At 42.2% G+C, this 27,414-nt stretch overlaps 1 protein-coding gene across 1 annotated transcript in view; it reads right to left on the minus strand.

The window, feature by feature from the left end:
• CNOT6L (CCR4-NOT transcription complex subunit 6 like) overlaps positions 1-27,414 on the minus strand; it is a 99,519-nt gene that overhangs the window by 13,537 nt on the left and 58,568 nt on the right. The window contains exons 3-10 of the mRNA XM_075606822.1: positions 26,723-26,909; positions 24,374-24,459; positions 22,932-23,021; positions 21,379-21,447; positions 9,085-9,242; positions 5,477-5,631; positions 4,261-4,412; positions 1,845-2,072 (exon numbers count right to left, since the gene is read on the minus strand). Coding sequence (XP_075462937.1) covers positions 1,845-2,072; positions 4,261-4,412; positions 5,477-5,631; positions 9,085-9,242; positions 21,379-21,447; positions 22,932-23,021; positions 24,374-24,459; positions 26,723-26,909 — 1,125 coding nt within the window. The remainder of the gene's footprint in view (positions 1-1,844; positions 2,073-4,260; positions 4,413-5,476; positions 5,632-9,084; positions 9,243-21,378; positions 21,448-22,931; positions 23,022-24,373; positions 24,460-26,722; positions 26,910-27,414) is intronic.

A 27,414-nucleotide genomic window follows, 5' to 3' on the forward strand; every position in this document is an offset into this window, starting at 1 on the left:
CAAAAAAAAATCCTCCTGGCTGATTGGCCAATTGGTCGTGACGCGGAATGGAGCTCTTCTCTGCAGGGTTAAGTAATGCTGCTCCTGCTCCTCGTGCGCGCGGTCCCTGTCTCCTGCCCGCGCTTCCCCCCTCATCCCCTCTGGTCTCCGCTCCTGTCCCCGTGGCTGCAAGCGCAGGGCAGGAGATGCCAGCAGGTGTGTTCCCCTCGGTCCCCGTGGCTGTCTCCGCTTCTCCCCCTCTCCGCTCCCCCCCCCCCCACAGAGTGTGTGTATGAGACAGTGTGTGTGTGTGTGTGTGTGTGTATGAGACAGTGTGTGTGTGTGTGTGTGTGTGTATATGAGAGAGTGTGTGTGTATGAGAGAGTGTGTGTATGAGAGAGTGTGTGAAAGTGTGTGTATGTGTGAGAGTGTGTGTGTATGTGTGTATGAGAGAGAGAGAGAGAGAGAGAAACGTGTAGGACACCAGAGGCACCCCCCACCCCACCCAGTCAGTCAGTCATACCCCCCCCCACCCAGTCAGTCATACCCCCCCCCGCCCAGTCAGTCATACCCCCCCCGCCCAGTCAGTCATACCCCCCCGCCCAGTCAGTCATACCCCCCTGCCCAGTCACCCCACCCAGTCAGACACCCAATCACCCCACCCCCCCACAGTCACCCCATCCCTCTCCGTCCGCCTCACCCTCTCTCCGTCCGCCTCACCCTCTCTCCGTCCGCCTCACCCTCTCTCCGTCCGCCTCACCCTCTCTCCGTCCGCCTCACCCTCTCTCCGTCTCACAATCTGGATCTGGATATTTTATTTACCCTGTTTATCTTAACTGCCCTATACTACACCGAAATAACCTATACTGCTTTCTTCCAGATCTAACTCTCGAGCTTCACACGGAAGACATCGGAATCCCCCGTAACCCAGAAGACAGGTAGGGAACACCTCCCCTCCAATGTATAACATTGTGGGAATGAGGTACCTGGACATTGAGGGTCTGCGGATCAGGTAAGATCCCAGGAGGGATTGCTGCTTTAAATACTGTGAAGTGGGGGCATCCAGGCACTAGTTAAGGGGTGCAGGAAACTAGTCATTCACATCTGGCTTTTTTTTCTAGATCACACACACACACACACACACACACACACACACACACACACACACACACACACACACACACACACACACACACACACACACACACACAGTAGTATAATGTAATACAATAAATAAACTTATGTCAAAAATCAATGTTCTTACTAGGAATTTATTCAATTTATTTAATTTATGTTTTTTTTTTAAATGCGGGGCTGGGGCAGGATTAGAGGCAGGGTTGGGACTAGGGGCGGGACTAGAGGCGGGGTTGGGGCGGGACTAGGTGGCGAGTAGATTTTTTGGTTCGGCGAGTAGATTTTTGGTTGATTTGTCAAGCACTGTGTATGTATGTATGTATGTATGTATGTATATACACACACACACACGGAGATACTGTATGTCCCTTTAATGACCCATAGGAGACTGAAAAAAAGGGGAGGAGAACAGGGTAGCGGGGGGGTGGATACAAAAGCAGAATGCGACAGGGAGGGTGAGGGGAGGAAAATCAACTGAAGGATGGAGAAGGGAAAGAGAAGATGGGGAAAGGAATAGTGAAATCGCTCTGTAAGGAGTTCATTTTTTTGCACGAGCTGCTCTGAAAAAGAAGGTCTCAACACGTCAACTAAGCTTTCCTTATGAGAGGCTTAGATCTAGTTGGCGGTATATGTTGCAATAAAGTCAATTTGTACCAGTTCAACCAATATGTAAATTCATTCTTGCTTTGTAAAATAATGGGCTTTAAAATGACAATTCACACAATTGTTACCTGAATCTGGCAATGAGTTCAGATCCGCACACAGCACTACAGGGATGGAACTTGGGTCAGCAGTGGGGCTCCCTGGCCTAATTGCAGCTTTCTCAATAATGCTTTTCAGTTCAGAAACAAACATCATGGTCTGGATGAGCTTCACGTCCGAATACTCAGGGTCCCAATGCATGTGGGCATTCGCCACCATGAGCAGCTGCCTGTCTGCGGAGTGATGGGGCTTCATGCCTGAATACAACAAGCACATGGCAAAAAAAACAACAAAAAATAGGCACATGGTCGTTATAATGGGAGTAATGTTGTAGTTAAGCAAAACTCATTAAAACCAATAAACATGAAAATAATGTTACATTTTGTATGCTATTGCACCGCCAACACAATAAGCAATTTTTTAATTAAACACAGATATAGCCTTACATAGGGCATTGGGGGAAACTACTATTCTACATTTGCATGCTGAACTGATGAGTTTAAAATTACTGTCATGGTATCATTCACAGCGTTTTTTTGTTTTGTTTTTTTAATATTCAAGTGTTAAGTGTTTCAACATACAGTACTTTCCTAGAGGTAGTAGCGGAAATATTCTAACCCTTATAAATCCATTCTGTCTAAATAGATTTTTCTTGGAAAGTAAATGATGTCCTTTGGCCGCAAAAATAACATTGTCATTTCTCTCTCTGTTTTCTGCAAACCACTTTGAAAACATTTGTGATACGCAACTGTTTCGCACACTAAATGCAGAAGTCTTTGTACGAAGGCAGAAAGGTGCGTTGGTTAAATACATCATTTTCCCCCACGCACAGTTGCATCAAACCTACCACAGATTGCTAACCAGGAAGGTTTATACCTTTTTCAAATCTGCTTTTTTTTTTTTAATGCAGCAAAAAGGAACAACAAATGAAATAACGAAGAGAGACACAAATAATACACGGTACTAATATGTGTGCATCGGTCTAGAATACCTCCCTATTTACACTTCCCAAATGGCAAGCTGACACATGGGAACATTGGAGCCAAGGACCTTGACACATCGTTGGAAAGCGACCCTAGATGGAAATGCTGCTCTGTGGCGCATGGGGTGCTGTAAACTTGACATGACACACAGACCCCATACTCTTTTTCCAGGGCAAATCATATTGTCCGTTTGATCCTTTGACCTGTAAAGCAGTGCTCTAGAGATGTAGCTCCAAGTTCTGGAAGCTGCATTAGTATTGGTCCAATAGAAGTGTAGGCTCATTGCAAGCGGTGATACCTTTTAAGCCCTCCATGCCGCTCGTTTTGTATTCTCAAACGCTTTATTTTCTTATACCTAAACCGGGAGAGTCCTCCGTGATCACATGTCCAGGGAGCACCCTGGCTGCCCCCATTCTGACACGGGGCGAAATATGAGGCCGGTTAGACACAAAATGACAGCGGGGGTAGGTCGGCCAATAGAAAAGCTGCAGCGTCAACGCAGCTCTCTATTGGTGACCATGTGGCCAGGTCGCGGTGTAATCTGCCGGCCATATTTGGAGTTGGTTTGTGTCAACCCCAGTACAAATATCAGGTAAGTCAGGAAGGTAGGTCAATTGATGTTGGGGGTCCATGGATAAGCTTCTCGCAGGTTGCTGCTTTAATGGACCCATACGATCGTTTTTACAGTTGTAGTTGCACACAGGCTATGCTCAGAACAAGCACAAATGACGTGACTGTATACAAATATGAGACTTTTAAAAATCTTGATAGGAAGCACAAAATCCCTAAACGAGCCAAACTCAGAAAACCAGCCGTAGGCACAGAATATTGCATGCAGAGAAGTGTACTTTACAGGAACGCTACAAATCATTGTGAATTGATCAGGATTCTTAGAATCATACAGGAAGTGCAAGACCAGGGAAGAAATTAAGTAACCTCCTTAATTTATATTTCCAGCCCCTTTGGGAGTCATGTGCTTATAGACGCAGTCCTCCCACCACCAGACCCCATAACCCCCTTTTTTTTTTTTTTTTTTTACAAGGACAGGGAGCAGGGTTCCCGAGATAAATACTGGTAAACATTGTGCTTGGACTTCCTGATCTTCTCCTTCTCGGGCGGACAAGCAGGAAGCCACAATGGATGCAGTTGTAGCTTCCTATTAACTTGCATGACATGGGGGAGAGTTATCCTGCTGCATCGATTCCCATGGAGGAGACCGTACCTGCGCAACTTTCAGGTATAAGTATCTCGTAACCAGGGGGGGGGGGGGGGTTTCATCCCCTGGGGATCCCCTGCTTACCATCCAAGTAAAAACAAAAGGGGGGCGGAGGGGGGAAGATTTGATAAATAAATTCAAATAGGGGAACTGCTTTTGTAAGAATGCATGATAGAACATCCAGATGTTGTCTCCTAACCCTCTCACCGCGGTAGTAAAGGGATTAGTATGGTAAGAGACGCTCACCTCCCCCAGAGTGCTCTTTGTGGAAATCCAACAACATGGCGACTCCGATGTTATCCTTCGTCATCACTCTGTTCAGCATGGCTTCTGACCCCTCGGAATTTGCCATGGCTACCTGGTTAAACTCCACCGTGTGCTTCTGCACCAGGGTAAATCTAAGAGAAGGGTACAGAGTTAGGAGGACGAATCCACAAACTTCACACAACTTAAGCCCCCTTTCATATTCAAAGTCTTCCAAAATACATGTTTGGGAACATTAAAAAAAACAAAAAAAAACAAGCAGCAATACTGTATACTGTACGTTTTGCGCCAATCAAAAATAACTATTTTTAAAAAAATGTTTTGGAGACCAGTTTCTAGTATTGTGCTATTTTTGGGATATTGAGCTCTAAAAAGGAATGAATATAAAACGGCTGTCAAGGGATCGTCGGAAAACCCTCAGAAGCCAGACAAAAAGAAAAATATCGAAGAAAAGCAGAAGAATTATTGCGGACATCATAAAAAGTTGTGTTTGACAACTGATCCGACTTTAATGTTCAACAGTGCCAGCCTATCTGTATGTCCTGATTTTATCTAAAACATTTAGAGACTGCCATTTGATCTTTGGATCAATAGTGTTCTATTAAGTAAACAGCAAGTTTATAGGAATTACTATAAAATAAAAACCTATTATTAATTTTAAAAAATGATCACTTAAAGCTGCAGTTCAGTCAATATCCTGCATGTGTGTTTTTTTTTTTTAATAAATCAGTTCTGTAGTAAGAAAAAATACTTTTAGCATTTTCTGTTTAAAAAAAAAAAAAAAAAAAACAACTTTGAAAGACCAATTTTCTTATATTCTATTTTAACAAGCATGCTTGTTCCTATAGCAACGATATACATTCCCCATATTTAAAGATGTCGCCAAACTTTGCCGATCAATAGACGGAGAACAAATAGGCCGGCAGCTATGCAGTTTTTTTTTTTAGGTAGGTAGAGATTGCCCACATGAAACTATTGAAGTTAAAAAACAAAAACAAAACGGGAGCCTGATCTGCAGCTTTAATATATCACCATACTTGAATTTGATGGTTTAATCATTGATTAACTTAAATCAATAATATGGAGCAGAAAAGACAATGCCTTATATCATGTAACAGCCCACCCAAAGCCCACTGAACGGTACATGCATTTGGTACAGGGATTTACATAGACTTGAGCAATGAAGTTTCTCACTCACTTTTCTGTTCTGTAGAGTATTGCACAACCATCCACATGCTTTTTCTCTTGTTCGGACATGATTTTGGCACGTGACTTTGGGGAAAAGAAACCATCGTATCCACGTTCCTTTAATGCTGGCAGAAAAAGGGTAAAGTATTGCTCGGTTTCGACTTCCTGCAGGTGAAAGACACAGCATGGTTTAGAAGCAGATAACATTGCAAAACTGGGTCATCAACATTTAACACTGTCATGGAGATTGATCAGAACAGAGTATACAGGGTTTCACTTCTTCATGTTACAATGTACACCCACCCCAATTCCACATTCACGGCCTCTTTATGTTACTGAATTGCACGATATAAAAAAAACCCCTGTGAAGCAATGATTGAACACAAACCAAAAATGACCTTTTGTAGAATTCAACGTGAACCAACACAGTTATTAAGATTGCTGGGACAGGGAAACATGTAAATGCTTTTATTTTAGTCTACTTTTACAAAGATGACATATTTATGACATCTAATTGACATATTGGAGTTACTATCCTGTACTGCTGGGTGCCTTCAGAAGATAGCACCGGGACACACACTGCGGTCACGCGCCAGAGGATTAATGCTGCGGGGGGGGGTGCGATCTGGAAGCATGGACCTCTCTGCAGTGTGACCGCGGCAGACACTGCCCCAGCACCGTGGACTTTTGCTTTTTCTGCTGGGGCTCTGGAGACATTAAGTCGTAATATATCTGTATCAGGGCACTCTAAACAGAATTAAATTCAATGATTTCCAGGTGTTGGAATGTATGAATCAACATTCTGCAAATATTCATCACTATAAGTACGTGTATATGTAATGATGAGAACACAACTTTATTTATTTATAAAAATGTTTTACCAGGAAGTAATACATTGAGAGTTACCTCTTGTTTTCAAGTATGTGCTTGATGACAAATAATACATGGTTACAAATACAGTTACATAAGTGAACAGGGTATACATTATATACACGATTTTGCATACACAGAGATAATATATATTATAGGCGTATGTAACAGTTACAGACCAGATTAAAATGTGAGACAGCCCTAGTTTTGAAAGGACTGGTGGCGGCTGTGAGAGTCTCAAGGAGATTGTTCCAGTTTTGGGGTGCATGGTAAGAGAAGGAGGAACGGCCGGATACTTTGCTGAACCTTGGGACCATGAACAGTCTTTTGGAGTCAGATCTCAGATGATAAGTGCTGCATGTGTTGGGGGGTGAGGAGCTTGTTCAGATAGATGGGTAGCTGGCCCAGAAAGTATTTGAAGGCAAGACAGGAAAGGTGAACTTTGCGCCTAGACTCGAGTGATGACCAATCTAGTTCTTTGAGCATTTCGCAGTTGTGTGTGTTGTAGTTGCATTGGAGAACAAAACGGCATATTGAATTGTAGAGGGTGTCAAGTTTGCTAAGGTGGTTTTGGGGTGCCGAGCCTTATACTATGTCCCCATAGTCGATAATTGGCATTAGCATCTGCGGTGCAATGCGCTTTCTGACCAGCAGACTTAGGGAGGATTTGTTCCTGTAAAGTACACCTAGTTTGGCATAAGTTTTGGATGTCAGGGTATCAATGTGCATCCCAAATGTTAAATGGAAGTCAAACCATATGCCCAAGTATTTAAAACTAGTAACAGGAGTTATGGTGGTGTTAGCATTGGTTCTGATCTGGAGCTCAGTTATTGGAAGCTTTAAAAATGTAGCCTTGGTATATACATACATACATACTGTATTAATTGTGACATTGTTTTGGTTTTAGCACAACCTTATTTCTTTTCTCTAAGCACGATAACATGATTAACAGTATACAAATCTTTGCAAAATCTAGGAATATTGCACCAGCGAGTTGTCCCAGTTCCATTCCACACAGAATCTCATTGCAAACTATTAGCAGGGTAGTTACGGTGGAGTGTTTGGGGCGAAAGCCAGATTGGAATTGGCTAGGGAAATTCGTCTTGGTATAGTAATTGCTTAATTGGAAGTGAACACATTTTTCCATAACTTTGGATAGTATTGGGAGAAGAGAGATTGGCCTGTAGTTTGAGACAGTGTTTTTGTCCGCACTTTTTAAGATCAGGTCCACATTGGCTGCTTAGTTTTAATTTGAGGAGCGCTTTTGGAATCTCCTCTTCAGATACTGGGACAAATTGAAAATTGTGAGCAGTGTTGGGAGAGGGTGGGGCTATAGGGGTACTCAGAGAATGAGGTTTGTGTTTGTGGTTTGGGTTGCGTTTCGCTAATAAGTTAGTAGCACACCCCACAAAGTAATCATTGAATGCATTTGCAATGTCAGTGGGGTTTGTCAGAGTAATATCTTTTGTGATATTACTTGGTTGTTGATGGTTAGATGGCTGGTATATATTGTGGATAACTTCCCAGAAGTTAGCTGGGTTTGATGTATTCTGGCGAAGATTGTCAGAGTAATATTGTACTTTTGCGTGTCTTGTTTGTCTTGTGCATATATTCCTCAGGCATCTGAAGTTATTAAGATCCTTGGTAGTGCCAGTTACTTTGTAGCTTTTCCACAAGGCATCCCTGAAATGGTAGAGTTCTATAAGGTCAGTTGTAACCCACTATTCTGTGTAGTGGGTCATGGGTATCACAGAGTTTTAAGAACTCGGATTGAAAATAGTCGAGAGGAGAATCGGGGTCGGGAATTAAGTTGATTCTGTACCATGGGCAGTTGATAAGGTCTGTCAGAAACGGTGGTGGGTTAAAGTTCTAAATGTTCTAGTGAGGAGAACTTGAGGGCTTTATTGGGGTTATTTAATTTTCCTTACACAGTACACTATTGCATGGTCACTGAAAATGTCAGGAAGGATGCCAGAGGATTGGATTCTGCTGGGATTAGAGGAGAGAATCCAGTCTAGCAAGGAATGGTTATGCGATTTCAGGTTTGTCCGTGTGGGTTGGGAAATTAGTTGTGTTAGGTGAAGAGATTTGAGTTGTATCTGGATTTTGTGGTTTTTAGGGTTGAGCCAATTGAGGTTGAAATCCCCAAGAACTAAGAGAAGAGAGCTTACTCTTCTCATTCAGAGAGGAAATGGAGCCAAGAAACTGGGTGATATCAGACAGGGATTGTAGAGGGGCTTTAGGGGGGCGGTAGATGCCAGCAATCAGGACGGGCTTAGAAAATGGAAGGCAGATTTTGCCAACTAGCATTTCAAAAGCTGCCTGTAACTATAGAAGTCTCTACATATGGACTTGTGAGCAGGAAACAGAAACCTAGTTTGTGTGTCCCGACTTTAACGCTGTATCAGCTTTGCAGTTTCACATCTATAATTAGCCAGTCAGGCAATTCTTGAAAGTATTTTGGGCACACAGCATCCATTACCTGCCTAGTGCAGCTTTCCAACAGGTCAGTCAAACATATGAGGAACAAGGTGGCACTCCAAGGCAACCCTTTGTACTTCGCTGGCTGCGCTACACTTAATAGAGCTAAAAATGAACGGCAATATAGGCACTTATCAGGGGAAATCACAATAAATTAACCTTTTAACCAATTTGTATTTGTTACCTGATAATCGCCTATTTATGCAGTTATAATAAGCTGAATCAAAGGCACAACCCCCCTTGGGCTCTTCCCCCACCCATCTTCACCTGAAGACTGATGATATCTGCATCGCAGCTGACTATTTCCTCCATGATGCCTTTCTTCCTGTACTCCCAGTTTAATGCCCAGGACGGGCAGTAGCCGTAGAGCTGCCGTGTCGCGTACTTATCGCACAGCACGTTGTAGCACATTACTGTGAATGACACTGAGAAAACAAGAGAAATACACCGGGTCAGAATGATTGTGCACATCCAACCTCTGCAGCTTGTACATTTCACCAACATGTATGGATATCAACATTGATGTCACGGGAAAAGAAATATTCTCAGCACATGGCTCTTAATAAAAAATAATATTGATGGGACTTATCAGTGACATGCTTAACAGGTTAATAGAGGTGATCGACACCTTAGGGGGGAAAAAAAGTTTGAAACACTTCAGTTTATTTTTTGTAACCATTGTCATATTAACATGCTTTTACAGTCTTTATCCAATATATTTTGCATGACTTTTTTCTTTTGTCCTCCATTGTAAAGTAACAATAAAGCCATAATGTTTCAGACACAAACATAAGTAGCTGATCAACAATAATTCAGAAGAACCAAAGGGGGGAAAAAAAATCATTTTTTCACATAATTCAAGTAAAACTGTTACTTTAAATGCAATTATTATATATTTTTTTTTAAAGAAGTCAATTACACGGTTGTTTACACACGGCTATGTACCTACTTCCTCCATTAAACATATACACTTTTAATGCACAACACAGAGGGCACAGAACATGCCATACATACTGGTCTGCTTTCAGGGCTAGTTAGAAGCTGCTTGATGTTATACTTGCAAGTGCTTAGACACGGGGCTATAAAAATATATTGTGACACCCCCCATACAATGTGCCTTTTATTTCAGAATTATTTTACAACAGTGCATTAATATTGCCCTAGAAGAGAGAAAACCATGACAATGCGACCAGGATAAAAAGTGTAAGGTGCTTTTTGGACAGCAACAATTTATTTTTATTCTAAAACTTGGAGGTCCCCCTGCTGGATATAGAGAAGAGGAGCAGAAACAAAACTTTATACAAAATAAAATCGATGTATAAATACAGCTATTTAAAAAAAATAAAAATATCTTCTACCTGACACCATTTCAAGTTGCGACAGACGCACATTATTTATAGTTACCCTAAAAGGCACTAACATTCATTTTTATTCTAATACTTGAGGTCTCCCTGCTGGATAAAGGGAAGAATAGGACAAACAGGACTGATAAGCAAACTGAATTTCTTCAAGGAATAGGTTTATTCAAAAGGGATATGAAGCTAATCTGTTAGAATCGTTGATAACTGAAGCCCAAAAAAAATAAAAAAAATAAAGCGGAAATATATTATATGATATCACAAACACAAGCGATATTAGACCAACAGTATGACATAAATCGGAACAGTAAATAAAAATACCACTTGTGGTGCATGTGCATGTTTCAGGCAGGTCTGCAACCATGTGTTTTCCCATTAATGGTGTTTTATGGCAGGCATAAGAAGTAAAGAGTGTGCTTTGCATGTCATTACCCAGAATCCCTGGCTGCAGTGGAAGTACTGTTTGCAAAGCGATAATGGAGAAAGACAGGGTTGCAGACCTGTCAGAGACATGCAAATGTACCACAAGTGGTATTTTTACTATAGGGCGGAGTATTTCTGTAACTTTTTTTTTACCCACCATAATTTTTTAAATGTCTTGTTATAAATCAGAACAAAAGATAGGTAATCCTAATAACAAAAATAATTCATATGATATCCCTTTATTTATCCCACAATATAATTCTGTCCATGGAGATATTTTTACTATCTTGATGAAACATTGGAATACATTAAAAATGGATAAGCTACTAATATGCCTAAGATACTTAAAGTAGTGTTCAGGAAAGGAAGGAAACAAGGCACCATGTTTGTTAAAATACAGTGTGTGTGACTGGTTCTGATTATGTGATACTGCTGTTATCAATTGTAACACCCAGTATGTCGTTTATTTACCACCATGGAATTGTGGATTGCAATAAGCCATTTTGGAATTTTATTGTTGTTGTATTAAGTAATTTATTGATATAAATATATTATTTGCTTTATGAATTCACTTAGAATTTTACTATATGATTTCACTTATTTAATGTATATTATATAACTCTATATATATATAACTATATAACTATATATAACTATATATATATATATATATATATATATATATATATACACACACACACACACACACGTTCTTCAGTAGTAGGTGATGATATCTTTTTTATTTGGACTAACAATTTATGTCATAGGATAAGCTTTCAAGAGTTTTCCTCTCTTCCTCATGTCAGCAATACTGATTTACAAAAGGCATCTACTGTATGACTTAGACAGGGATTGGTAAAGAAAATAAAATAAAAAAAAATAAAAAGAGGAAGAATGTAGAACAGAGAGATGCAACAAATGTGACCAAATATGCTACATTGGGGAAACCAGGAAAAAACTTCAAGGAAAAATGAATATGCACAGACACTCTATACTCCACCACGAGGTTAGAAAGATACTGCTCACCAGTGGGACATCATTTCTTACAGCCAGATCATTCCATAAATGATTTAAACATCAAAATCCTCAATGGAATGTTTAAACGCACCCAAGAACGGAAAACATTTGAGCTCAGAATGATAAGACTCTTTGACACCAAAACAAAAGGACTTAATGAAGATATGGGGTTTCTCACACACTATCATAATTTGTTGTAATGGTCCTCTCTGCCATTGTGCCATCCTATACCCCCCCCCCTCCCAGCATCCTCTTCCCACTCTGTATTGCTGTGGATGTACAGCCCCCCATCCCTAATTCTCACCTTCCTTATCTCTGTTTTAATACCCTTACAGTGCCTTCCCCACCCCACCTCCTGTACATCTCTCTGTTCTACATTATTCCTTTTTTTTTCCAATCCCTGTCTAATTCGTAGAAACCTTTATATATCAGTATTGCTGACCTGACGAAGAGAGGAAAACTCTCGAAAGCTTGTCCCATGACAAATTGTTAGTCCAAATAAAAAAGGTATTACCCAATACTGAAGAACTAATTTATAGCTTCTCCATTTTGGCTTTATTTTTGGTAAATAAATCATGACACGGTGTAATATGTCATGTGTTGTTGTTCATCTGAGGTTGTATTTACCTAATTTTAAGACCTGCTAAGGAACAGATAATTGTTATTATGTCCTGATATGTAAAACCATGGAATTCAAAGAGGGTGTACTTTCTTTTTCACACCACTGTACATCTTTCCATACTTCTTTGAGTTGTCTGAAGCTGTTGAATTATCTTTGCATTCAGGGTTGAAGGTTAACACCATATGTGAGCAAAGGCATAATACGCTGGTCGAAAACTTTTCTTTTGAGGCACAGTGGAAGGTTTCCCTGATAGATTGTCGTGTTTCTTCTAAACATTGTCTTGTTTCATCTCCTCTTCATCTTCCTGTTGATTTCATGTAAAAGGTTCCCATGCATTGTTCTTTGCCGTACTTGTTTATATACACTCACATCGACTGCCTCCATAAGTGAACTAACTAGAAAACTTCTTTAAAAGCTGCAGGTTTTTGTGCTCTCGAGCTTGAAAGTTCGTCTAGTTTCTTTAAAAAATAAAAATTATAATCCAAGGTTGAGAGCTTTTCCTAGGTTTTTGTTTCAATTTCTTTCAGATTTGAAAGTTTTCTCTGGTGTTCAACTCTAACTTCTGAAAAAACTTCAAAGTTTGGATTTCGAATCTGCCCATCCTGAGGGTAATTTAAACAATTGAAACCCCATATAATTTCTAAAGCCCTTTTATAATATTGTTGATATTATTATTTATTATTATTATAATTGTTGCTGTGGAATTGAAAGTGAATTGTTTGCTTAGGTATGTAATACAAACCCTGTTTTAAAATGATGCTTTAATGGACTAGGTTAACATTGTTACGCGGTAGGGCTAGCTGGCATCACAAAATAAAGGTGAAGCCCAGCTAGCTACCCCTAAAACCGTATAACCTGATTGGCTAAGTAATGTGGATTTCAGACAAATGTATTTAATGTCTGGGGAAGGACTGTAAAAACACTTATGTATAAATAAATTGCCTGTAAAACACTTTATTCCCTGTGTAGCAATTCCCCCAGTTTAGAGAACCAGTATTTTTAGGGGATAAAATTAAAGTGTCAGCCATGCAAAATGTTAATTAGGTTAAGTGACTAAGTATTATTTTTATGGAAGGAGACTCGGCAATTCACTTAGCTGAAGCTGTCCATAGAAACGATATGATCAGGACAAAGGTGGGGAATGGCTGAAGTGTTGGGGCTTGTGGTGAAAGGCAGGGAGTAGGGCTCTCGGCGGAGTAGAGCCCATTGTATTCCCTCAGACTCTGAAGCGCCTACCCAGCGGGAGGTAGATGGCTGGCTAACAGAATCAGCTGCCGGGTCTGAGCCCCGCAGGCACCGTTTCTGTGTGCCAGTTTGAATTCCCCGCTCTCCAGGCAGTACTGCACCTTAAGCCCGCCCCCATCCTCTGATAGAGGGCTCAACGGACGCTCGCCCGGCTGAGCCTAATGGTTCGCACTGATTGGCTGGCGCTCCTGCTCAATGTTAAACATAGCTCAGGGGCGCTATGCAAGGAGCCAACGCTCACAGCGTAAATAGTTTAGTGTCCCGATCGGAGCTGTGTGATAGTGGGATTCTGAGAGTGATCCTACGGAGCGGTGTGTTAGTGGGATTCTGAGAGTGATCCTACGGAGCTGTGTGTTAGTGGGATTCTGAGAGTGATCCTACGGAGCTGTGTGTTAGTGGGATTCTGAGAGTGATCCTACGGAGCTGTGTTAGTGGGATTCTGAGAGTGATCCTACGGAGCTGTGTGTTAGTGGGATTCTGAGAGTGATCCTACGGAGCTGTGTTAGTGGGATTCTGAGAGTGATCCTACGGAGCTGTGTTAGTGGGATTCTGGGAGTGATCCTACGGAGCTGTGTTAGTGGGATTCTGAGAGTGATCCCACGGAGCTGTGTGTTAGTGGGATTCTGGGAGTGATCCCACGGAGCTGTGTGTTAGTGGGATTCTGAGAGTGATCCCACGGAGCTGTGTGTTAGTGGGATTCTGAGAGTGATCCCACGGAGCTGTGTGTTAGTGGGATTCTGAGAGTGATCCTAAGGAGCTGTGTGTTAGTGGGATTCTGAGAGTGATCCTACGGAGCTGTGTGTTAGTGGGATTCTGAGAGTGATCCTACGGAGCTGTGTGTTAGTGGGATTCTGAGAGTGATCCTACGGAGCTGTGTGTTAGTGGGATTCTGAGAGTGATCCCACGGAGCTGTGTGTTAGTGGGATTCTGAGAGTGATCCCACGGAGCTGTGTGTTAGTGGGATTCTGAGAGTGATCCCACGGAGCTGTGTGTTAGTGGGATTCTGAGAGTGATCCTAAGGAGCTGTGTGTTAGTGGGATTCTGAGAGTGATCCTACGGAGCTGTGTGTTAGTGGGATTCTGAGAGTGATCCTACGGAGCTGTGTGTTAGTGGGATTCTGAGAGTGATCCTACGGAGCTGTGTGTTAGTGGGATTCTGAGAGTGATCCCACGGAGCTGTGTGTTAGTGGGATTCTGAGAGTGATCCCACGGAGCTGTGTGATAGTGGGATTCTGAGAGTGATCCTACGGAGCGGTGTGTTAGTGGGATTCTGAGAGTGATCCTACGGAGCGGTGTGTTAGTGGGATTCTGAGTGATCCTACGGAGCTGTGTGTTAGTGGGATTCTGAGAGTGATCCTACGGAGCTGTGTGTTAGTGGGATTCTGAGAGTGATCCTACGGAGCTGTGTGTTAGTGGGATTCTGAGAGTGATCCTACGGAGCTGTGTGTTAGTGGGATTCTGAGAGTGATCCTACGGAGCGGTGTGTTAGTGGGATTCTGAGAGTGATCCTACGGAGCGGTGTGTTAGTGGGATTCTGAGAGTGATCCTACGGAGCTGTGTGTTAGTGGGATTCTGAGAGTGATCCCACGGAGCTGTGTGTTAGTGGGATTCTGAGAGTGATCCCACGGAGCTGTGTGATAGTGGGATTCTGAGAGTGATCCTACGGAGCGGTGTGTTAGTGGGATTCTGAGAGTGATCCTACGGAGCGGTGTGTTAGTGGGATTCTGAGAGTGATCCTACGGAGCGGTGTGTTAGTGGGATTCTGAGAGTGATCCTACGGAGCTGTGTGTTAGTGGGATTCTGGGAGTGATCCTACGGAGCTGTGTGTTAGTGGGATTCTGAGAGTGATCCTAAGGAGCTGTGTGTTAGTGGGATTCTGAGAGTGATCCTACGGAGCTGTGTTAGTGGGATTCTGGGAGTGATCCTACGGAGCTGTGTGTTAGTGGGATTCTGAGAGTGATCCTACGGAGCGGTGTGTTAGTGGGATTCTGAGAGTGATCCTACGGAGCGGTGTGTTAGTGGGATTCTGAGAGTGATCCTACGGAGCGGTGTGTTAGTGGGATTCTGAGAGTGATCCTACGGAGCTGTGTGTTAGTGGGATTCTGAGAGTGATCCTACGGAGCTGACGGAGTGAAGCCGACGGCAGATTCAGAGTTGCTATTGCGCAAGTAGCACTTTGGATTCCTGGAGACAAAGCGGACAGGGTAAACCTACTGAAGCAATTGAGGCTAGAGACTTCCCCCAGGTCCTGAGTGTATGTGATATTGTGTATTTTGTGTAGTTGCTGGTTCTGCCAGAATAAACCCTGTGTATTAAATTACTTTGCCCTGTGCTTGGTTATCGTGATCCCTGAAGGTTTTGGTGTTAAAAGTACTGGTCTCCCGTGATAAACACAAACTAATTTTTAACACTAAGGCTGCGTCCATAATTTAGCAGTCAGCGCTCCTCAGCGCTCACGCTGAGGCTCGTCTGCGCAATCAGGAGCGATTGCATGAACTAGCAGACGAGCCAGCGTGCGCGACCAGGAGGCGGGGCACTGACGTCACTGGGCCAATAGCCCGCGAAGCGCCAACGTCACAGTGCCGTTGACGCTGCTGCCCTCCGATTGGAGGTTTTCAGCCGACAGCGCGCTGAGAAACAGGTTCTGCTGTCGGCTGAAAATCCCTGCGCCTCAGCACGCATGCGGACGCCCCCTCTCAAGACATCCTCATTGAGGATGACGGGGCTCATCACGGAGCATCCGCACGGCTCAGTGCTGACTGTCCTATGGACGCAGCCTAAGTGGAGTCAAATGAAGTTAAAGTCCAATTTATTAACTAAAAACATACCTCCAAATGTAGAGAGAAATCTAAAGCAGATGGTTTCTCACTTCGAGGGAAACGCGGCTGATAAAACTCTAGATGAGATCAACGCACATTTCATAAAAGAATAATGCGCTTTATGATAGCGGCCTCCTCTCACTGGAACAGCTGGATTTCATATATCTTTCTCTGAACACCATCCAGTGTTTTGCACTAATGTTTACACTTTAATAAGATTGTTTTTGATTCATATCGCAAATACACAAGTCATCAGTTTGTGCCTTTTTTTTTTCTTTCACATAACAATTTATTAAACTAGCCTAATTGTCTTTAATCATATTAATATATCAATTGACCATCTGTCATGTAACTGCAAGAGTAAAAATATATGTCATAGGCAGGTGCTTCCAGTAGAGAAATATAACAATGTAAACTCTCATGGGGTTGTATAATACAGTTATATATATGATTTTTTTTTAAGTACAATTTGTAACTATAAGACAAAGCAATAACCACATACTGTACATGTTTTTGTTGTAATGTATTTGGTGTGTATTTTTATTGTTTCCATACCATTAGTCTTTAACGTGCAAATGCTTCATTAGTTGTGTGACAGGTAGGAGGAACAGTGTATGTTCAACCTCCAGGAATATTTGTAGTAGTTTTTCCATTTTATGGGTGTTATGTATCAAAGATTCCTGCAGGAAAACTGAGGAACAAACATTCAAAAAAAAAAAAAAATAGCTCCATGTTTAGTAAAGGAAGAAAATATCATTGAAAGCAATGGTGTTTTTTTCTGATGCATCTCAGGCTATTTATTTCAGCCAGACTTTGTAGCATAACGCCATATAAGTCTGTAGAGGGGCTATTCTAGCAATGAGAACTATCCACTTATATGATGGTACAAGAGTTACACAAAACGGTTCTGTACATAAACCCTGCAAGGCCAATTGAGTTACGAGTTAGGCCGCGCTTATAGTGCTGGCGATGCGACCGATGACGTCACCCGTCGCCGCCAGCGAAAGTTATCATTTGATTATTAGCGACTGTCGCCAGTGATGTCACGAAAGGGGGCGGGCTGCGGTCTCTGATTGGTTTACAGACAGTCACATGTGGCGACTGTCTCTAAAAAATCAAATAGACCCAGCTTCAAATTTTTGGGTCGAGCCGTCGTGCTTACATAAGCGCTTGCGGCGGAGTCAATGTATTTGATTCAGAGTGAAGTCGCGTCGCCATCGCAAGGCACTATAAGCGCAGCCTTATATCTCTCCTCTACTGGCCATTGCTGGTTTGCAGGCCACACTTCCGCTTTCAAAATAGTGGCTCCTTACCTCACTCCCTTCAGTATTACTATGGGAGCAGAAATTCCAAGATAGCCACCACAGAGCATGATTTTCGGCATATTCCTCAGAGTTATTTTTGCTACGGCTCAGGGGAGCACGTGTCGGGCTACATGTAAGAATTGAAGTTTCTAATTTCATCATAAACTGATTTTGATATTATAAACTGCTGATCTAGAAATGTATGTAGGTGTGAATACACGTGTAAAGGAGTTAGTCCATTGTCTGAACAGATGACAGGATACCAGGTCAAAAGATGTTTCAAAGATTTGATGAACACCTCAATAAGAACTCTCCCTTTGTTTACTGTATGCAAGAAACAAATAAATAAATGTTCCAAAAATGTGATTAACAATTCAATGAGACCTCTCCCTCAGTTACTGTATGGGAGAAACTGTTTCAAAGAGATTGATTTGAGATCTCCTAATCAATAGTTCAGAGAGCGAGACCCCCAGGACCCCCAAATTGGTATTTAAAGCTCAGACAGCTGTGACACAAGTTAGGTCAGCTTTCTCCAACAGAAGAGGAGGGCCCAGTAACCAGCTCCAGAGGGATGACCCGAATCATGTGAAGAAATTCCTCAACAAACACAAGATATGAGCAGGAGGATGAGGTTACTATATATCTGTATGTAATCTGTAATATGGAACATCATTTTATAACTGGAGTTGTTACATTGTAGTGTAATTTGTTATCTTATTGCCTATGTACTGTATTGTAACAGTTTGATTTGTTCATATTCATACAAGTTTTATATATTCACTTGTGTTTGCGTTTCTCTGTCACACTTCCCCAAAAAGAACGTGAAATACAGAGTAGTATTTCTTACATATTGGCGAGCCACGTGCGGAGTGTGGTATTGGTTTGTCAAACAAACGCATTTATAAGCAAATAGTATTGTGTGATAAATTAATCTGTTGTTCAATTAAGTTTAAGTAGCAAATTGAGCAATTAATTTAACATTTAATAATGGAAAAGATTGCAACGGTCACAAACCCTGAGGTTATTGTTAAATGTATGGAAGGAGCCTCAGATCCAAGGCTTCCGGCTCAGGATTAAGTGACCAGGGCAATAACAGAAAAGCGCATTTGCACGTCCAAGGGAAACGGATGCACTGATTTCTCCTGCCCGCTGGATAGCAGAACAGTATAAAATAATAAGTGTGCAAAAACAAAATTTAGAAGAAAAAGTGCACGATTTTAAAAATGCAATTAAATCTCCTAACATTTCTGCTAAAACTGCAGCGGCTATGGGAGTAGGGAACCAGCAGACACAGTTAGAGAATAGGAGAATGTGCAGGAAGAATGAGCGGCTTGTGGAAAGGCTGAAAGATGCACAGGGAGCAAATCAGATCTCTTGTGGCATCTTCCAGCAACACAGAGGCTGATCATTCACTCTGGATAAAAGAAATAAATATGTTAAAAGAACAGTTATGGAAAGAGGAATGCTGTTGTGGCTGCGTTTAATGTGCCTGAAATTGAAGAAAGAGATGGGTATCAAATGAATTGGGATGTTTAGGGGAATGCTGAAAGAAATTATGATTGCAGGACAGAGTATGACTGTGATATGCCTGTGAGAATGGCCCTACTTGCAAGTGCCAGAAGGATGCACAGGCTCACAATTTCAGAAACCACTGTGTCCCGGCTCTAGCAAGCACTGATATTGCTGCTTGAAGCAAGGAACTTGGACGTGTGGAGTTTGGGAACGATCCAGTGGATGTTATGAGGAGAATAGATCAGTTTGACGGGGTACATAGAAGTTTAACTGATAACACAGATACGCGGGATGTGATTGTGGCTAGTATGGACACTGCTTTAAGGGCAAGTCTACCCCCTGCAGTGTTTACTGCCCCAACAAACACATGGAAGAGCTGTTGAAAGCTCTGGGTATAGAGGAAACAGATAACCATGCATTATTTGGTAATTGTACCTAGAAGAGGGGTGAATCTGTCCAAGAGTATACTGACAGACTGTTTGCTCTATATAACTTAACACTGCCAACTGGAACTCAGGGAAATCAGAATGATGAAGTTTACAAGAGGGCATTTTTGAAGAAAATGCTCACCGATATTTGCTCCATGATTGGTTTAACTGTGTCAGCTAATAATAATTTTGCAAGGGTTTTGTCATGTCTAAAGAGGGCAGAATCCATGTTAAAGGAACAAGGCAGAATTAGCAAAGGAAAAGTCTTTGCTGTTTAAAAACTTCCGCCTTCAAAATATTACGGCCACCACCAGCCATCTAACAATATACGGAAAGATGAACAATTTAAATGTTTCTCATGTGGCCAGTGACACATTGCGAGAAATTGCCATTTAAAACATGCTCAGGAACAAGGTTCAAGAATGTGGGGCACAGAGGAAAGATTGAGTCACAACCAGAGACATCACTCTAAACCTTGCCCTATCATGAATTTAAGGGTCAGGGGGACAAAGTTGAAGACGATTATAACAAAATCAAAAGTGAACGGGACGGCTCAAGGGAACAATTAGACATTCGGAAATCAGAATTGTCTAAAATAAAAATGAGAGGAATTGGTGAATCCACAGCAGGAACAGGAAAAAATGCAGCTCTCCTAATCAACTTATTTTAAAATATTTGTAACACTGAAGGTTAAGGTTTCATTTTTCCCAAGTTTTGTTTTTCAGGAAAAATTACATGAAGAAGCTGCAAGTGAAATAAGCCCAAAGCTTACAAAAAGTGTTTCCTTAAGTACCAGACATCCTTTAGAAGTCACCAAATGAAGCAGGTCCTAACTCAAATAGAGAAGACCTTTCTTTTATTTTTAAAAGGAAAAGCCTCTAAACAACTAATGCAGGTCGAGTCCACAATTATTGGACATTGATGTAGAACTGTTGCCTGGAGATATTTAAAAAAAGGCAACGAGTGTTTATTTCATTTTTACATGGATCGCATGCTGCTATTGTGGACCTGTAAAGTAAACCAGACATGGGTCTTGTATGTAAAGGCAGCATTCAATCAGTATGGAGTTTTCTTAAGTGGTCACTAACCCAGTGTGATTACAGGATCCACTGTGATTTATTAAAGGTTGTTTTTGTTTTTTTTGAGTGAGTAAGGGTTTTAATGGCAAAATAAATGATTTTTTTGTCATGATGTAGACCAAAAACTTTCTTTTTAATGTCAATTAGGTTTTTTGCTTTCTCCAGGTGGGATGTTGCAAAATAACATCATCTGATTTCCAGGAAACATGGAAACAAATAGTCCCGTAATCATTATGCAACAAAGAACCAAGCTTTAGTCTGACCCCATGTATAGGTCATGAGTTATGTCTGTGCAAACAGGGGCAAGAGCAATTATTATGTGAGCATAATAATAATAGCTCCCAGATAATAACAAACTCGCCATTCATGACTGCTCCCTTTTGTTGCACCTTTGTTTATGGCTCGAGTTGCCACTGGAAGAAGCACTGGGGCCTGAAACTGTACAAGTTCCAGGAAAAACCTCCTTGTCCTGTGCTGAAGTATTGTACCTCTAAAGACCAGATTGTTTTGGCCTCTCTGCTTTTGTATTACGCATTAAGGCCGAACAATATGTGCCAGCTGCTGTACATCTAAGAGCTCAAACCAAAATAAAGCAGATTAAAAAAAAAAAAAACCCTGAAAAAGCATGCATCTTTTGTACAGCCTTCTTATCGTGCTCTCAAACTACACAGGAACAGAGTGAGACACCCCGGAGCTTTCCTGGAATCCATCAACAAATTGTATGAACAGCAGCAGATAGAAAGATGCCAACATACCTGAGGGAAGAATTTGGTCTCGTTCTTTTAATGTAATCCACTGCCTCTGAGGAAGCTGTTCTGGATGAACTGCAACATACAAGAGGAGGTTTGATTTTTTCATAATACATGCAACTTGAAATAAATGCAAAAGAACTGCGAAATGTTTGTGCTGTGTTGGACGTCACTGACTTCTATGTTTTTAATTGGTGGCCACGCCGCACAACTTCATGGCTCTCCCCCCAAATTGTGGTTACTGTCACTGACGTAAAAGTGGCAAAAACATTTCAAGTAAAAACACGTTTGACCCCTTAGCTGCCAGATGGGCCAGCAATGTATTTCAAAGCCGCTTAAGGGTTAATGGAGAAACATATAACGGAAATAAATCAGGATTTGAAAACAGAATTAAAGGGTACGGAGAAATCTGACAAAGTTTAAGTAACTGATTAGCCCTAAAAAAAAAAAAGAAAAAAAAAAAAAAGGTGAATGGCAAAATTGGGAATTAGAGTAGTGGGAAGTTTTACTAGTACGCAAGCTGGTGTCTCAAACACAGACAGGGACGGTGAAGGATTGATTTTGTACATGTGAAACAGGAGTATCCCAATTCTGGTGCACACCTGGGTACTTACAGAGAGAAGCAGTGAAAAGTGCCGGCAGTAAGGTTCTATTACCACCAGCAAGAGGTCTTTGGAGTAACTTGCTGAGTAATGAAAATGTGGCGTGTTTGAGGTGGGGTGCTTGGCAGGGGGGACAGTGCCGAGTTGTTGTTGGGCGGGGGGGACAGTGCCGAGTGTTGTTGACCAGGGGTCCCGTACGTTGGGCCCAATTTCATTTTGTGGCAAACTTTAGGGATCAGCCGACCGGACTACTCGCAGCCGTCAGGACGGTTGGTCCGGCTTTATTCCAGGTTGACAGCCCTGTTAACACTTCTTATATATATATACTCTCTATCCCTACGTATGTGTGGCGTTCAACAAGATGGCCGCACACACTGGGTCAAGTGCCTCATAGAAGGTAGTCATGGTGCACGGTTAAGGAAAATCAGGAATAGTCAATTTAGGTCACAAGTGATCTACAGTATAATACCGGCACAACACAAAAATAGCAAATAAGGGGTCGTTTATTAGGTCCAAAAAGCCCACATAAGCCCCAAATTTAGGTCACCAGGGGGACTATCTTCACTTACTCGCACGTTGCTGTCACTCACTTGTTGTTGTCTAGCAATACTGCCCCACCCCCTCTCGCTTATGCCTATTGTTCGCCCCTTTTATATATATTGTGTGGTCCAGAGCAGGTATGTTACCCCTGAAGAAGGTCCCCCTGGGGACCAAAACTTTGAGCCTGTGTGTGCTTTTTGCACCTAACAAACTACCATTTATTTGCTATTTTTGTTTTGTGCAGGTATTATAAATCACCTGTGATCTAAATTGACTAATTTATGCATATGGTCTCCTTTGTGGGGTTTGTTTACACACACACACACACATACATACATACATATAGCCCACCTATTGATTGCTCTTAAAGACAATGATATTACAATATATAATTACAGTGGCAATGAAGGCCAATACCTGCTAGATTGTCAAGCATGTAGTTCAGTAGCTTTCGTGTCCCATCTTGCTCCTGGTACACGCCGAGAATGTCCTGCGATAAAGGATTGCCTGCAAAAATCAAATGAGCACAGGGTGATCATGCAAGGATATAAGGTGATGGGAAAAGGTTCAGCGATTATATCACTACTGTCCTTCCTGTTGATCATGGTTTTGATCCCCAAGTCTTCTGCAGATATATTATGATTAATCTAGCAACGTCTCTAGACCATGTCCGGTTTTAAGGGTCTCCCGGCTTGACCACAGGTGGTTCAATCAAAATGACTGAGCCGCCTATGCTGGAGATGGGATATCCTTAAAACCTGGCCTGATGGAGATTCTTGAGGACTGGAGTTGTGAGCCGCTGCACTAGGCTTCAGTAACCTTATACATAACATTTGCAGTTCTTCAACCCGCCACAGGCTATTTTTCCCTTTTAGAGAGGTGTCTTATATGAGTTAAAGGAAAGCATCCCTTGAAGACTTGTTGAAGGGGTAGTCCCACGTAGCAGATGTGTGTGTGTATATATATATATATTTTTTATAAATATAAAAAATATATCTATACAATTTATGAGTGCAATTGATTTTGTTAGAAAGAATACACCCATTATAGCAACCGTTTACTTATGTGTATGGTATCATGTAAAAGATTAATATATATAACGTCTTGCCAGAAAAACTGGATGCAAGCATATCAGCTACTTATATTTATCTGTTTGACGAATGATGGCCCCATAATTAATTTGCAATCAAAAGGACAGAGCAAAGCTGACACTTTACCTGTGGCTTTAAGGGGCTGGCAAACAGTTTTATCATCAACATACATTAGATAAAGATAGTAAAAACACCAGTTTGCTTACCATGGAAATATTAAAAGTACAAAACATTTTTTACAAATTATACTTGTCTGTTTTAAACATTTTTTTTAAAGGTGTCAAATAGATATGGGGTGCTCTAGTTCTGACGCCCCCCTAAGCCCCAACAGGTCAGGTTTTCAGAATATTCCTGCTTCAGCACAGGTGGCTCAATCAGAGGCTCAGTCTTCGACCGATAATTGAGCCACCTGTGCTGAAGCAGGGATATCCTGAAAACCTGACCCGTTGGGGGTCTTGAGGACTGGAGTTGAGATTCCCTGCCAGAGATCCTCTGAGAAGACAAGCATTTAATGCATTAAGTACTCTGTATGTAATAGGGCCCGTACAGTGCCAGCCCTCATGGCATTCAGGGTACGTCTAGGGTTCAAAGGTTACAATACGGGGGGGGGGGGGGAAGCGCATTTAAAAGCTCAGTAAGAGGAATACAATTTTAAAATAGAAAAACCGTGTAGGAGCAAAATATGTTGACTGATAAATAAGAAGGAGAAAGACGGAGGAGCAGCAGTGCAATGTAAATGTCTGTGCGTCATAGCAGCGTGTCACTTACCTTTTAACCCCAGGGTCTGAAGCCTGAACAGTCGGCCCAGTTCATAAGGTAAAACCCGTAACAGATTGTTATTTAAAAGCAATTCCCTGCATCAGAGGAGAAACATAACAGTTAGGTGACTTTATTTCAAGCACTCTGTAAAGGGATAGCCTGAAAGTGAAGCACCTGCCCCGTTACAAAGCTTCTTAGGCACTTTGGCAGCATTGCAAATGTCAGAATTATCTGCATTTTCCAATGTAATTTGGTATTTTACCTTTGTAAACCGGTTTGGTTTTAATATTACATCTTCTCTTTGGCCATTTTGATATGCCTTAAACTCTGCATGCACTACGGTTTTATCACACAGGATGACTTGTATGTATGTATGTATGTATGTATGTATGTATACTACCGACACACTTTATTGAAGTGTGGTCGGTACCGCAAGCCGGGAAATCTCCCGGCTTGCTAGTGGCCGCCCCTCGGCGTGCCGCGCGTCATAGACGCGCGGTCACGCGTCATCGGGAGCGTGCGCCCCCTGCACGCGTGTCCAGGGGCTCCCCGAGGGAGCCCTGGTGTCCCGCGATCGCGGGACAGCGGCAGGGGGTTCCGGGGGACCCGGCGGACCCGGCAGCGGTAGGGAGAGCGCCCCGATCGGAGGGCGCTCTTCCGCTGCTTCGGCGCGCGCCCGTCACACTCGGGCGCGCGCCAGGCTACTGCTGCGGCACAGAACGGGCAAATGCTCGAATAAACTGTGCCGCAGCAGTATGTATGTATGTATGTATATATATGTATGTATATATATATACACATATACATATATATATATATACACACACACACACACACACACACACACACACACACACGCACACACACACACACGCACACACGCACACACACACACGCACTGGTCAACAAATCACCAAAAAATCTACTCGCCACCTAGTACCCCACACGTGTGCTGCTTGGACAAATAGGAGCTCGCCACGATGTTAAATCCACTCGCCCGGGGCGTGCAAATGTATAGGTTTGTCAAAATAAATATATATATATATTTATTTCGACAAACCTATACATTTGCACGCCCCGGGCGAGTGGATTTAACATAATATATATATATTATTGTTTTACAGGAATGGAAGGGAGTGGGTCCCTGGCGCTAAACGGTGCTACTTCTAGCTCCGGGTTCCGGAGCTACTTGGCCTCCAGGAGAAATAAAAATGACGGCCAAAACACGGGCCATGAGGAATCCACATCATCATCGTTTGTGTTTTCCTATTGGATGGCAATTTAAAACCCTTCAGCAAACACTGGTACATGTAACTACACCTGTGATTATCTCTGGAGCCCGAGACCACCGGAACTAAAAACCAGAGTGGTTTAACTCCAGGACCCCCTGCCCCTCAGTTCCAATACTGTACTGTACAGGACAGCTTTAAGACAGGAAATGTTCCCACTGCTCATTTTAAGTTGCCGAGGAGGGGTTGCCATGGACACAGGAAGCAATATGTGTATGTATGTGAATGGGGAGGAGACCCGAAAATCAATTTTTATACAAGGTGGCATTTCAAAGGAGAAGTCTGGGAACCCCTTATTTGCGTTACCTTTTGATTAGAGGTTGAGTGCATACTTTCAAAATGAATACTTTCAGTTCTCTAATATAGTCCTTATTTTCCATTTGCACCACTCACACCCAATAGCAGAGCGGAAGCTGTTCTTTCTTTATCTAACAAGCCCTTATTTGCAGCTGATTGCTGCTGCAGCATTCTGAACAGGCAATGTAAGCCAAGCAAAGCAATGTGCCTAATGAGCTAAGACAAGAAACATTCTTTGCTGCAAATAAGCTTAAGTTTGGATGACAAAGCAGCAATTCTGCCTAACTTTTTTTTTAAACAAAAGTTTTACTGGGGAGTCCTGCAGAGCTAAGCGGCATTATCTTTTAAATACAGGGACCACATTGGTCCCGAGATACGTACTGGTTTAATGGTCGGTGGTTTCCTCCTCTTTAGGGAAATCAAAATGTCTCCCATATCTTGCATGGCCACCGACCGGGCCAATAAGAATGTGCCACATCATCGGAGGGAGGGGTAATGACATTGTGGCAGCACCAGCAACTAAACCGGTAAGTATCTCGGAAATGGGGAGACCCCCGGACCTAAACAGTGCGGTTCAGCCAAGGAGGACCTCCTCATCCTCGGGTCCGAATTATGTATAGAAAGGAGTATGGACAGTTGTCTGGATTGCTGCTTTAATGATAGATTGTGCACAAATGAGCAGACGTTGGTACAGAATAACTGTTGTAAATGTGTGCTAATTCCCCTTAAAATGACCCTTGCACACACAACCTGTACTCGTCTGTCCTCTCACCTGAGTGACACTACGTTCCCTAGTTCTGCTGGTAAACTTCTGAGTTTATTGGATGAAAGGTCCAGATAAACCAGATTGTGGAGCTTGGCGACTTCGGGTGGGATACAGGAGAGGTTGTTATCACTGAGGTGCAGCGCGGTCAAGTGCGTCAAGGAGAAGAGCGAAGTACTCAAGCTCCGCACCCTACCTACAAAAGGCAAGATAAGAAAAAAGCATTAGCGCAACCGTCCAAAACAAGTGCTGATTACACATACATAAACACCGAATTCTCCGTCAAACACTGGGGGGGGGGGGGGGGGGGGGGGGAATTTCATTAATTTAGATCACTTATTTGGGGATATTTGTTTTATTGATATTTATCTATTAATAAAACAGCAATCCTCCCCTTTGTACATTATACATGTACATTTTATTTTGCTCTGGGAAACCCCCCATTTCCTGAAGAACGTAACGATTCAGTTGCTAGTGTTCTTCCTGGATATTCAACAGATGGCTGCCCCAGTTGTCCAATAAGAAGCACAAAATGTCCCAACCGCCGGTCAGGGGCGGAACAAGTGATTTTTGGGCCCCGGTGCTAGTATATGGGGAAATTCTCTGAACCATTTCTGACAGTTCATGTAATAGTGCACAAGTGCATATACCTGGTATCATTTGAAATAATTTGGTTTCTACACCTTTGCTAGTGCATACCT

This window comes from Ascaphus truei, chromosome 1 (assembly GCF_040206685.1).
Source record: "Ascaphus truei isolate aAscTru1 chromosome 1, aAscTru1.hap1, whole genome shotgun sequence".
In the NCBI taxonomy this organism is placed as follows: Eukaryota; Metazoa; Chordata; class Amphibia; order Anura; family Ascaphidae; genus Ascaphus; species Ascaphus truei.